We start from the raw sequence: 12,182 nt of genomic DNA, 5'->3' as shown, positions 1-12,182 counted from the left end.
CCAGCGGTGGGATGCATTCGTCGCGGTCATCGAGGACTTAATCTCCGAGATCGCCGAGATGAAGCCACAACGCCAGGCAGCCGGAGATCGACAGGAGGGGCCACCAGCAGCAGCGCACCGCGGCCAGGGCCGCGCCGACGCTGCTGCCAATCCCCCTCCCCTTGCCCCTACACGCGGCCACGGTGGGCAGCGCGGTAGACGTGGCGCACGGCGCGCGGCGACCGCCGAGCGTCGGTACGACGCAAATGCAGTGTCTGAGATTCAGAAGCTGTACCGTGCGGACCGGCGCAAGGCGATGCAGCGCGTCCTTGGCGAGACGTCGCCGTACTGCCAAATCGATGGCAACGTGCTTACGGAGCACTTCAAGAAAATATTCGCTGAATCTGACTTCTCTGTTTCAGATGCACCAGCTGCTGTCCCGGACTTTGCCGCCACCACGCCTCCTGATGTCAGCGAGGAGGTCCTGCTGCCGATCACCCCTTCAGAGCTGCAACAGCGGCTCCAAAAGGCGAGCAACACTGCTCCTGGGGCAGACGGAGTCACCTACTCGGACTTGCGACGTGAGGATCCTGGCTGCCATGTGCTAGCTAGGATCTTCTCGCGCTGCTGGAATGAGCGGAAGACTCCGGTGCAGTGGAAAATATCCACTACCGTCCTCATCCGCAAGAAAGGGGACGTCTCGGACGTGACAAACTGGCGGCCTCTAGCATTGAGCTCTACCATCTCTAAGCTCTTTGCTACAATCGTTGCGGACCGTACTTCACTCGGGGCAGAGCGTCTGAACCTGCTCTCCCCAGAACAGAAGGGCTTCCGCACGTTTGAAGGCTGCTATGAGCACAACTTCATTGTGCAGACGGCAATTGATGATGCAAGGCGCAGGGGAGGCCAAGCATGCTTTGCTTGGCTTGATCTGGCGAATGCTTTCGGTTCAGTGCCTCACGCTCACCTCCTTGGAGTACTGAACAGGATGGGACCGCCAGACCGGTGGTGTTGTTACTCACGGCGCAGCCGCGCCGCTGTTTGACGCACCAACGGCCGGGAGCCCGGCGGATGTACCGGACGGTGTGGTGCTTGTGCGGTCGCAGACGTATACGCGCCGCGTTTCCTGTGCCCTGCCGGCGGCCACGTCGAGTGACGCCCGTCACTCCGTCACCGCTCAGGCAGGGAGTGTTACTAACAAAACAGCTCTTGTTACAGATAATGAGTGGCACATAGTCACCCCACGGAGGGACAGACGCCGTGCTACAGGACGCAGACCGCCAATTCCGGACCGACGGCGCATTATACCGCCCAGTCCGCGTAACAGCGGCCCTGCGCGAGCCAACGCGTCTGGGCGGCCGGCACGGCCTACACCTTGTGTATCTCGCGCCGGCGGTCGGGCGCGGGCGACCGCTGGGCCCTCCTTTCGCGGCGCGGCGAACAGCAGCCGCGGTGCGCTGGGCCCGCGCGCCAGGCCGGCGCGAGCTACACCACGTGTTTCTCGCGCCGGCGGCGGGACGCGGGTGACCGCTGGGCCATCTGTTGGCGGCGCGGCGAACAACAGCCGCGGTGCGCCGGGCCTGAGTGCCAGGCCGGCGCGAGCTACACCTGGAGGTGCCCGGCCGGTGCAGGCTACGCCGACCACCTCTGCGACCACTGCGCCATCTGGTAGCGACCGTCGGGCACCCAGTCCGCGTAACAGCGGCCCGGGGCGAACCGGCGCGTCCTGTCGGCCGGCGCGAGCTACACCTCGTGTTTCTTGCGCCGGCGGCGGGCCCCTGGCGACCGCCGGGCCATCTGTTGGCGGCGCGGCGAACACCAGCCGCGGTGCGCCCGACCCGAGCGCCGGGCCGGAGCGAGCTACACCGGCCCCCGCTGCTACCGCTGCGTCACCTGTCAACGGCGCGGCGACCGAAAGCAGCACTGCGCGGTCCACGCCAGATGGCAGCGCGGCACCACCACCGATGCAGACGACGGAGCAGCGCGACATGAACGGAGGGACTGCAGCTGCATCTCCGAGACATGGCAGCAAGAAGAGGAGATGCCGACGCCGTAACAAGCGTCCCAGTCCTGACCTTCCGCCGCAAAACTCCCGTCCTCCACCAAACCCGACAGGCCCCCCTGTACCCTCCGAACAGGGCGCAACCGAGGCAGCTCCGCCTCCCCCTCCCCCGGCCGACGCTCGGCTAACGGAGAGGCAGCGGCGCTGGCTGGCGGCCCTGGACAGCGTCCACGACCAGCAATGGGACGCATTCGTCGCGGTCGTCGAGGACTTCATCTCCGAGATCGCCGAGACGAAGCCACAACGCCAGGCAGCCGGAGATCGACAGGAGGGGCCACCAGCAGCAGCGCACCGCGGCCAGGGCCGCGCCGACGCTGCTGCCAATCCCCCTCCGCCCGCCCCTACACGCGGCCGCGGTGGGCAGCGCGGTGGACGTGGCGCACGGCGTGCGGCGGCCGCCGAGCGTCGGTACGACGCGAGTGCAGCGTCTGAGATTCAGAAGCTGTACCGCACGGACCGGCGCAAGGCGATGCAGCGCGTCCTTGGCGAGACGTCGCCGTACTGCCAAATCGATGGCAACGTGCTCACGGAGCACTTCAAGAAAATATTCGCTGAATCTGACTATTCTGTTTCAGATCCACCAGCTGCTGTCCCGGACTTTGTCGCCACCACGCCTCCTGATGTCAGCGAGGAGGTCCTGCCACCGATCACCGCTTCAGAGGTGCAACAGCGGCTCCAGAAGGCGAGCAATACTGCTCCTGGGGCAGACGGAGTCACCTACTCGGACCTACGACGTGAGGATCCTGGCTGCCAGGTGCTAGCTAAGATCTTCTCGCGCTGCTGGAATGAGCGGAAGACTCCGGTGCAGTGGAAAGTATCCACTACCGTCCTCATCCACAAGAAAGGGGACGTCTCGGACGTGACGAACTGGCGGCCTTTAGCATTGAGCTCCACCATCTCTAAGCTCTTTGCTGCAATCGTTGCGGACCGCACTTCCCTCTGGGCGGAGCGTTTGAGCCTGCTCTCCCCAGAACAGAAGGGCTTCCGCACGTTTGAAGGCTGCAATGTGCACAACTTCATTGTGCAGACGGCAATCGATGATGCAAGGCGCAGGGGAGGCCAAGCATGCTTTGCTTGGCTTGATCTGGCGAATGCTTCCGGTTCAGTGCCTCACGCTCACCTCCTTGGAGTACTGAGCACGATGGGACTGCCAGAGCAATTGCACCATCTGATTGCCGACATGTACGATGGTTGCTCCACCCGCGTCCGTACATCTGACGGACTAACGGAGGAGATTGAGATCCAGGCGGGGGTCAAGCAGGGCTGTCCACTGTCGCCCATCGTCTTTAATCTCGCGCTCGAGCCGGTACTTCGCGCCGCAACCTCACTCAGAAATGAGTGTGGTATTCCGCTTTGCGGCGTCAGTGTGAGTGCACTGGCGTATGTGGACGATATCGTGCTTCTGGCGCGGGATTCAGAGGCGATGCAGACGCTCCTCAATGTTGTGGGTGAGGCGGCAACGTGGGCCGGGCTTACCTTCAAGCCGTCGAAGTGTGCCACGCTTCACATCCGCCGTCGGCAGACACTAGGCTCGGTATTCGCCCTGCAAGGGGGAGAACCAGCCGTGCTCGGTGCGGGTGACGCCTACCTCCATCTTGGCGTTCCCACCGGGTACAAAGTCACGCAGACGCCAACGGATGCGATCGCGGCAATTCGACGTGACTTGCAGCACCTGGACGCTTCCCTGCTGGTTCCCTGGCAGAAGATTGACGCTGTGCGTGTCTTGCTCCTCCCTAGGCTCGACTTTGTCATGCGGGGCGGAGCGGTACGCAAGGGGCCGCTATCTGCACTCGACAAGGCAGTGAAAGCGGCTGTCAAATCATGGCTCTTCCTTCCACAGCGCGCGTCCACTGAACAGCTGTACCTCGCGCTGGGAGAGGGAGGATGCGGCCTGACGCCGCTCGCGGACGCTGCGGACATCTCGACGATCGTCCACGGCTTCCGCATGCTGCACTGCGACGACGCCACCGTCCGAGACATCGCCTGGGCCACTCTATCTACGGCCGCGCGCCGCCGGCTGGGGAGGGAGCCGAGTCGATCCGATTTGGCCACCTACCTTAGCGGCAGCACTGAGGGCGACCTCGCACGAGACGGAGGCGACATTCAGTCACTGTGGACACGCGTCAGGAACGCCACAAGGCGCCTAGCACCGCGTGGCGTCACCTGGCGCTGGAGTGAACTGTTGTCTGAGTTGCAGGTGGAGGTCAGCGGCCGACCCGCCATCACGGACGACGCGGAACACGGCGGCATCGGAGGGGTGACGCAGCCGGCCACGGAGAGGACGGCGCCCGGGACTACACGACACCTCGAAGATGGCGGCGATCGACCGCAGCACGATGATGACAGCGTGGGACGCACCGTCAACACTGGTGTTGAGCATGTCCGGGTGGGAGGGGGCGCCAAACGTCTTCTCTCGCGGACGCTCCGCCAGTGTCTGAGGCAGCGCCTGCGCCACATCCTACTCAGGAAACCGGACCAGGGGAAGGTGTTCGAGTGCACCAGGGAGTCCACAGCGTCCAACCTCTTCATAGCGGGAGGCAAATACACTCGCTTCGCGGACTGGCGCTTTATTCATCGCGCCAGGCTCGGAGTCGTGCCTCTGAACGGATGTCGCCGCTTTGATGGGCGGATAAATACCAACAAAGCCTGCCGACGCTGTGGCCACAACAATGAGACGCTCCCACACGTAATCAACGCGTGTATGGTGCACTCAGCAGCCCTGCAGTATCGCCACAACGCAGTCCTCAACCGCCTTGCAACAGCAGTCGCTGGGCGACCAAGAAGAGGAAACACTGCTGTTCCTGACATCAGGATCAACCAAGCCGTCATAGGGGACAGCAGTGGGCTGCGTCCGGACCTCGTAATAACTGATGAGGCCGCGAAGGCTGTGACCATCGTCGATGTGACAATCCCCTTCGAGAATAGGCGGATTGCGCTCGACAACGCTCGGCAACTGAAGAGGATAAAGTACGTCTGGCGTGAGGTCAGTCACTCGACGGCGCGTTTCGGCGCGGGCCTGCCCGTTGCCGGCGCGCCGTAAGGCACGGAAGCTCGCACTGGGGCGTATCGCTTTCCAGTCGGGTGTGCCGTGGCAGTCCTCACAGGGGAAGTGTTGCGTCTCTCATAGCCTCTCCTTCCCAAGTGGCTCTTTCCGCCTTCCCGTGGTGCCAGATGTTAAGCTTGGCATTCTGCCTTGCGACAAAAGGGAGAGCTGCGACCCAACCCGATGCGAAAGCGAAGGGTGCGTGGCACAGTGGGAGCTGTGTCGAGGGACCGAACACCAGTCCCTTTCTGTTCGCAGGGCACAGACCAGCAGGTGCTCTGTATGCCGGCGGCTTCGTTTGTCGGCGTGGGATCACGGCGCGAATCGGCAAGGGTGCTTCGCCGCGCCCCTGGGTAACCGGGGCGTGTTCTGCCAAACCCAGGAGGTGGTGACATCGCCTGGGCTAGGTTAGATGGTCCCAGACCGCTGAACGACTGGGGGACCAACCCACCACCTGAGTAGGAGTGGGTCCTTGGCCTTCTGGTGGAAGCTCGGGCAAGTAGGCGGCGAAGGGCGAGGGGTGCATCCGCCTCTCCGGAGTGCGGGGTGCAGTTGCCGAGGAGCGTCGTGTGAAATCGTCGACGACGGGGCCATCGATGGGGACCAGTGCGCGGGCGACGGCGTGCTGAACCCGGCAGCTCTGGAGTGCCCTTGACCTAGGGGCGAGGTCGGTGGGCGAGCTGCAGAAGTCCCCCCCCCCCCCCATGCCAGAGGAGCCGGTCCGGGGCAAGAGACGGGCTCCCACGTCTCTTTTTATCACTCGTATACAATGGCCACACCAGAGACGAGTGATATTAGTGCGCCTTTGAGAGCTTCTGTTGCGCCTGATCGCTCTCTACAGGACGAGGTGGGACAGGCTGAGGAGGATTACACAGTAATGAGGAGACATTCAAAAATTACGTTGCTCCTGGAGCAAAGCATTAAAAATGGCAAAATAAGCCAGGCAGCAATATTGCAAATAAAGAATGAATTGGCTGCATGGGCAATTGCTCATGCCAAATTAGAAGGTAGAGTAGAAGAGTTAGAGAAAGATAATACCCGGCTAAGACAACAACAACAACAACCAAGCAAGACTTGGGCGGCGGTGGCTGCACAAGCCCCCACCAGACAAAATAATACTAAAGAAGCAATAGACAGGGTAACAAAGAAACAGGAGACGGTGGTCTTTCTCAGGACCTTGCATGGAAAAGACACAAGTGTCAAAAGAATACAGGAACTCCTGACTACCACAATCGACCCTGTCAAAGACAAAATTAGGATTAAACGTGTCAAATCAAGCCGCAACTCGGTGATAGTAGAAGTTGCGTCCGAAGAAGACAAAACCAAATTGCTAGAAAATCCTAAACTAAATGCAGTTGTTAAATGTGAACCCCCGAAGAAAAGGAACCCGTTAGTCATATTGTATGACGTTCCAACAGTAATGACAAATGAGGAACTGTCTGAAGCAATAAGAAAACAGAATTTTGAGGATATAGATGAAAGGGAATTCCAAAGCAGCTTTAAACTAAGATTTAAAACGGGTCCTCGGGACCGGGATGTCGTACATCACGTTGCCGAGGTCTCCGCAACAATGTGGAGAAAGATAACACTACTGGGCAGACTATACGTGGGATTCCACGCTATTAACACTAAAGACTACATTGTGGTACCTCGCTGTCATAACTGCGGCGACTTGGACCACATACTGAGGCACTGCACCAGGGGGTCGGCTTGCTCCAAATGTGGTGATAATGGACATACACGGAAAGATTGTAAGGCCACAGGTGTCTGCATCCCTTGTAAGAGTCGTGGCAAGAAGTCTTGTGGAGCCACAGGACGAAACTGCCCAACCTACAGGATGCTCGAACAAAGACTGATTTCACGTATCGACTATGGCTGAAAACGGCATACCATGCAGGATGCCAAAGCATAAATCCCCGAGCAAAAGGAGGAGGGATGCAATAAGAGCAAGTAGGTTCAGGAACTTCCTGAAGTCGCTCATCAGCGTAGACATTCAAACAGTTGACGAAGCCATACAGACAGAGTCCCCCACCAGGGACATTGGTATTCAAACTGAGCTCCCCTCAGAGGTTAGAGCACCCTCCTCCCAATGCCGGGACACGCTGCCGATTAAAAATCCACAACGGCAAGAGCATCCTGTGGTTGTGACAAATAAAATTGCAAAACCAATACAAGAAAGCATAATAACAAGCTCCACCGCCAACTCCGATACCAAAGACAGTCCGGTGGTCAGGTTGCCACCCGTGGACCCGGTGAGAGTGTACCCAAATCTTGAGTACACCATGCAATTAGCAAGACTGGAGCAGCCGACTACCCTGACCACTGCCTTACGTCATGTGGTCCGGGTTGGACATGAGTACGGACGAAGAATAACCTTCTCGGTGATGGAGGCTGTAGACAGGATACAATTAAAGTCGGTGAACCTCCCCACTGACTTCGGAGCACTACGGGACCTACTCATAAAAGTCTTTGAAAGACGGGGAGAGAAATTTAACCTGAACGACATTTACTATCAATCAGTGATAGCACACGGACGACTGGCATATGACTGGAATAAAAACTGGCCACATGACCACATACATACCTACTTTCAATGACGACTAAAATAAAAATCGGACAACTTAACAGTCATAACAGTCGACTAGTGATGCAGGAGCTCTGAAAGGAAGTGGTGGAAAAGAGACTGGACGTACTCTGTTTGCAGGAGCCGTACTCTCTGGCTGGAAAAGTTGCGTTCACTGCCGCAACATGGCAAACTGTTAGCAGTGGGGACAACCCCAGAGCAGCTATCCTAATAACAAACACGGCACTGCGTGCAACCCCCCTGTCACAGTTCTCCAATAGTCCGTGGAGATACAATTTCCGGCTGGAACTGTTATCATTATTAATATGTACTTCCAGTACGGAGAGAGAATCGAACAACATATAGACCATCTAATGAGTATGGCCACGGCGTTGCGGGGACGCAAAATCATTATAACTGCTGACATAAATGCCAAATCCCCCCTACGGTTCAGTGGCACAAGGGATGAGAATGGAGCCAAAGCTGAAGAAATGATAATGGCTCTCCAACTAGTGGTGGCAAATAGACCGGGAAATCCCCTAACCTACGTAGCTGGAGGAGGACAGGGTACCAACATTGACGTGACGTTGGTCACGCCAAACATAGTGAATATACTCAAAGAGTGGAAAGTGGAAGACAATGCCACCACTAGTGATCATAATCTAATCACTTTCATTGTGGGAGATAGAGAGTGCCGCTGGGCCATGGGGTGGGAGGTACAAAGGAACTTCAGGAAAACAGATTGGGAACGCCTAGCCAGAGAGTGCGACATCCCTCCATTACCAGAAGGAGACGAAGGACGAGACTTGAATGTGGACGACAGAGCAGAAGGACTGGTACGAGCATTAACAAGAGCGATTGAGGCGGCCGTACCAACCAGGAGGAGAGCCGTGGCGGCCACACCGGCACCATGGTCAGCCGAACTGCAAGAACTACGTCAGTCAGTCAGGAGACTGAGGAAGCACTACCAGCGCAGTGTCGTCTGGTGGGAAAAGCAAAGATGGCTCCAGTTATACCGGGAGGCAAAAGAGAATTTCCAAAATGAATTACAAAAGACCAGAACAACTAGTTGGGAAAATTTCGTAACCAGTCAGCTGGCCCTCGACCCTTGGGGCGTGCCATACAGATTGGTAAGGGAGAAGATTCGCTCCCCAACAATGATATCAACGCTCAGGCGCGGGGACGGGATGACGGAATCCTGGCAGGAAACTGCCGAGGTTCTCCTCCGGTCGCTGTTGCCTGACGATGATAGAAATGAAGACACTGAAGAGCAGCGCCAATTACGAGCTGAAGACCTACATAGGTATGGAAATGATGTGGCGGTCCTCCCCTTCTCTGAAGAGGAAGTTGCTGCTCTTATCAAGTCCCTAAAGAAGGGAAAAGCCCCCGGGCCAGACGGCATTGTGGCGGAGGTGGTGCAGTTCTTAGCCCCACAGTTAGTTGCCCCACTCACACATATTTTTAATGCATGCCTCAGGCAAGGCAAATTTCCAAAAATATGGAAAACTGCGAATGTGGTGATCATTAAGAAGGGCCCCGAGAAGGACCCTGTAGAGGCCAAATCATACAGGCCCATTTGCCTGCTGGACGGCTTTGGCAATCTACTTGAAAAGCTATTAGCGAACAGACTGACTGCTCACCGCATGCTGCACCGGGTGAGCGACAGGCAATTCGGTTTCAGGCCGGGGCGATCGGCATCTGATGCAATCGCCCTAGCGGCCGAGGTCTGTGGCGCAGCCTCGTGTAAGTATGTTGTTGGCGTCATGGTGGATATCAGTGGCGCCTTCGACAACCTGTGGTGGCCTTCGCTCTTCTCCTGCTTACGGGAGAATGAGTGCCCAGGGCCACTATATGGGTGTCTGAGGAGCTATTGTGAAGACCGGGAGGTATGGCTATCATCCCCTAGCGGGAAAGTCCGGAAAACCATCACCAAGGGTTGCCCCCAGGGTTCTGTGTTGGGTCCCCTTTTTTGGGACATCCACATGGAGCCACTTCTGGAGAGCTTACAACAGAGCGAAGATGTGCTAGAGGTGATAGCCTACGCCGACGACCTCCTCCTGCTGGTTGGCGGCCGAAGTCGTGAGGACATAGAGCCAAAAATAGAGAGAGCAATAGACATACTGCAACTATGGTGTCGTAGGACCAAAATGACCATTTCACCAACCAAATCGACTTACTTACTACTCAAAGGACAGTTAATAAGAAACCCGACTGTGAGAATTGACGGTATGCCTGTTCTTAGAAGATGAGAGACACGATACTTAGGAATCATCATCGATGAAAGGTGGAATTTTGCAAAGCACATAGAAACTGTGACCCAGAAAGCACTACAATCACTAAATAATCTGATTACCATAGGACACAAGAGATTCCACCTCCCGCCTCAACTAATTAAACTTTACCACAACAGTATACTGACGTCAATAGTGGGTTACGGTTCGGGAGTCTGGGCTCACAGGCTCACGAGGGTGGTGCCTGCTGTGACGGTGAGAAGAGTACAAAGGAACATGATATTAAGGTCTGTGGGAGCTTACAGAACATCTCCAGGAGGAGCCTTGTTAATCATAATGGGACTCTGTCCCCTAGATATAAAGATTAGGGAACAGGCTGCCTGGTACTGGGTGAAAAAGGGGGTTATCACCAAGGTAGAAGAAATTATGGGAGCACCGGTCAGGGACAAAGGGGAGATTAGGGAAAGAGGGGTAAACCTGTAGCAGGAAATATGGGAGATGGATGAAACGGGTAGAAGAACCTTTCAGTTCCTACCAGATGTAAGAGACAGACTGAAAATGAAGTATTTCGAACCAACTCGGGGATTGTTCCACTTTCTCACCGGTCATGGCCCCTATCCAACATATCTTTGTCTGTTTGGGAAAAAGGCTACGCCTGCGTGTGAATGTGGCGCACTGGAGGGTACTCCCGACCATGTGGTTTACGAGTGCCCCCTTTTCGATGATGTAGCCGGGACATTAAGACGGCAACTACCTAGCACAAACACTTATGACCTGTTAAGACAGGAAGAGACATTTCACAGACTAAATACATTGGCAAATGAGGTATCACAAAAAGTATTGACAACTTTTTTGAGTGAACTTCATGTTTAAGTAATAGACAACACTGAATGCGACCACCGCCCCAATCCCATACCGCCGGTTCGTGGACAGGTCGACTTACAGTTGGAATCCGCCACGATTAGGACCAGGGGGACTGGGGCAAATCCTGATAAATACAACGCACCGATAATGACATAGAGTAGGAAGTAGACCTAGTTAATTAGAATAGGATAGTAAGTTAGGAACCTGCAGCGATAATTAATCCTTGCCTGCCCTGTGCCAGGGGCTTGCTCATAGGGATTAGCTCTATGAGCAGGGCATCAGGTAGGTTTATATCATCAACTGGCACAATTGTAACGCTGCAGGCAGTTAGAGTTAGAATTAACCTGTAGTAGTAACTAGATGTTTATGCTAGCTAGTAAACTAAGAAGTAGTCTGCTTAGTAGAAATTGTAGAACTGTCTGTAGTAAAGAAAAGATGTTAAGCTGCTATTGTAAATCTAGAAAAATAGGACCCACTAATCATTAAGGTGGTAGGTTATTATTGTATAATTATTATGAAATGAAATAAAGAATTTTTTTTTTTAAAAAAAAAAGGTACGCCGACGTTGCGCGCGGATTAGCCGCTCGCGGCTATTCCGTCACTGTCGACGCCCTGGTTGTCGGCAGTCTGGGGGCGTGGGACCGCCAGAACGATGCGGTGCTTCGGCACCTAGGCATCGCCAGCCGCTACTGCCAACTGATGCGGCGATTGATGGTGTCCGACACCATCAAGTGGTCCCGCGACATCTACGTTGAACACATCACTGGCCATCGCCAGTATGTGTCCCCCTAGACTGTGGCATGCTCTGACGTCAGGCTGCGAGACCCTCGAGACTGCAGTCGTCGGAGAACTTCGAGGTCGGTGCCTTCGTGACGGCGGTGTCGAGATTCTCCTACACGACGCGGGACCTGCGGCGCTACATTATCCTCGCGTCGCACTGCAGCAGTGCCGAGTCAGTAGCGGTGCTTGCGGTGCTGCCTGCTGCCCCTCCCTCTGTGGTGGCCGCCGAATATGGCCCCCACCTCGGTTGGCGCGGTGCTGGGCGGCGCAGTATTTGTGCCTACTGCCCCGCAGTCTCCAGCCAGCGTGGGAAGCAACACCCTCCTGCCACGACACCCCAGTGACGTCTGCCGCAAGGCGGACAGAGGGGAGAAGTCCGGCTGAGTGTGACCCGCCTGCGTGCGTGGCGCACCAGCCGCTGGCAGCCGTGCATGTGCAGTGTGCTGTCAGGGCATGGAGATGAATCAAATAAATATAAAATAGCTCCTAAATTAGGTCCAAATTACCCCTGGTCTGACATAAGTAAGGCCGCGCCTATCGCGGGATTAATCTTAAGGTAATATACTTAAGATTCCGCGCCTAACGCGGCCTCATGATATTTAAGTAGTGGGCTTAACCCACGAACTAGAATAACAATACAATACTTAAGTACGGTTAGAA

At 56.0% G+C, this 12,182-nt stretch overlaps 1 protein-coding gene across 1 annotated transcript; it reads left to right on the top strand.

Annotated features, from left to right (window-relative positions):
- Positions 1–4,742: 4,742 nt before the first annotated feature.
- LOC126249500 (uncharacterized) lies at positions 4,743–11,534 on the top strand. The gene is made up of 2 exons (XM_049951153.1): positions 4,743–5,008; positions 11,297–11,534. Exons 1-2 carry the CDS (start codon positions 4,743–4,745, stop codon positions 11,532–11,534), a joined length of 504 nt encoding a protein of 167 aa, XP_049807110.1.
- The last annotated feature ends 648 nt before the right edge of the window (positions 11,535–12,182 follow it).

The sequence above is a fragment of the Schistocerca nitens genome, chromosome 3, assembly GCF_023898315.1.
Source record: "Schistocerca nitens isolate TAMUIC-IGC-003100 chromosome 3, iqSchNite1.1, whole genome shotgun sequence".
Lineage (NCBI taxonomy): Eukaryota > Metazoa > Arthropoda > Insecta > Orthoptera > Acrididae > Schistocerca > Schistocerca nitens.
Note: the sequence above shows the minus strand (reverse complement) of the source record. Positions and strands in the feature narration are given on the sequence as shown.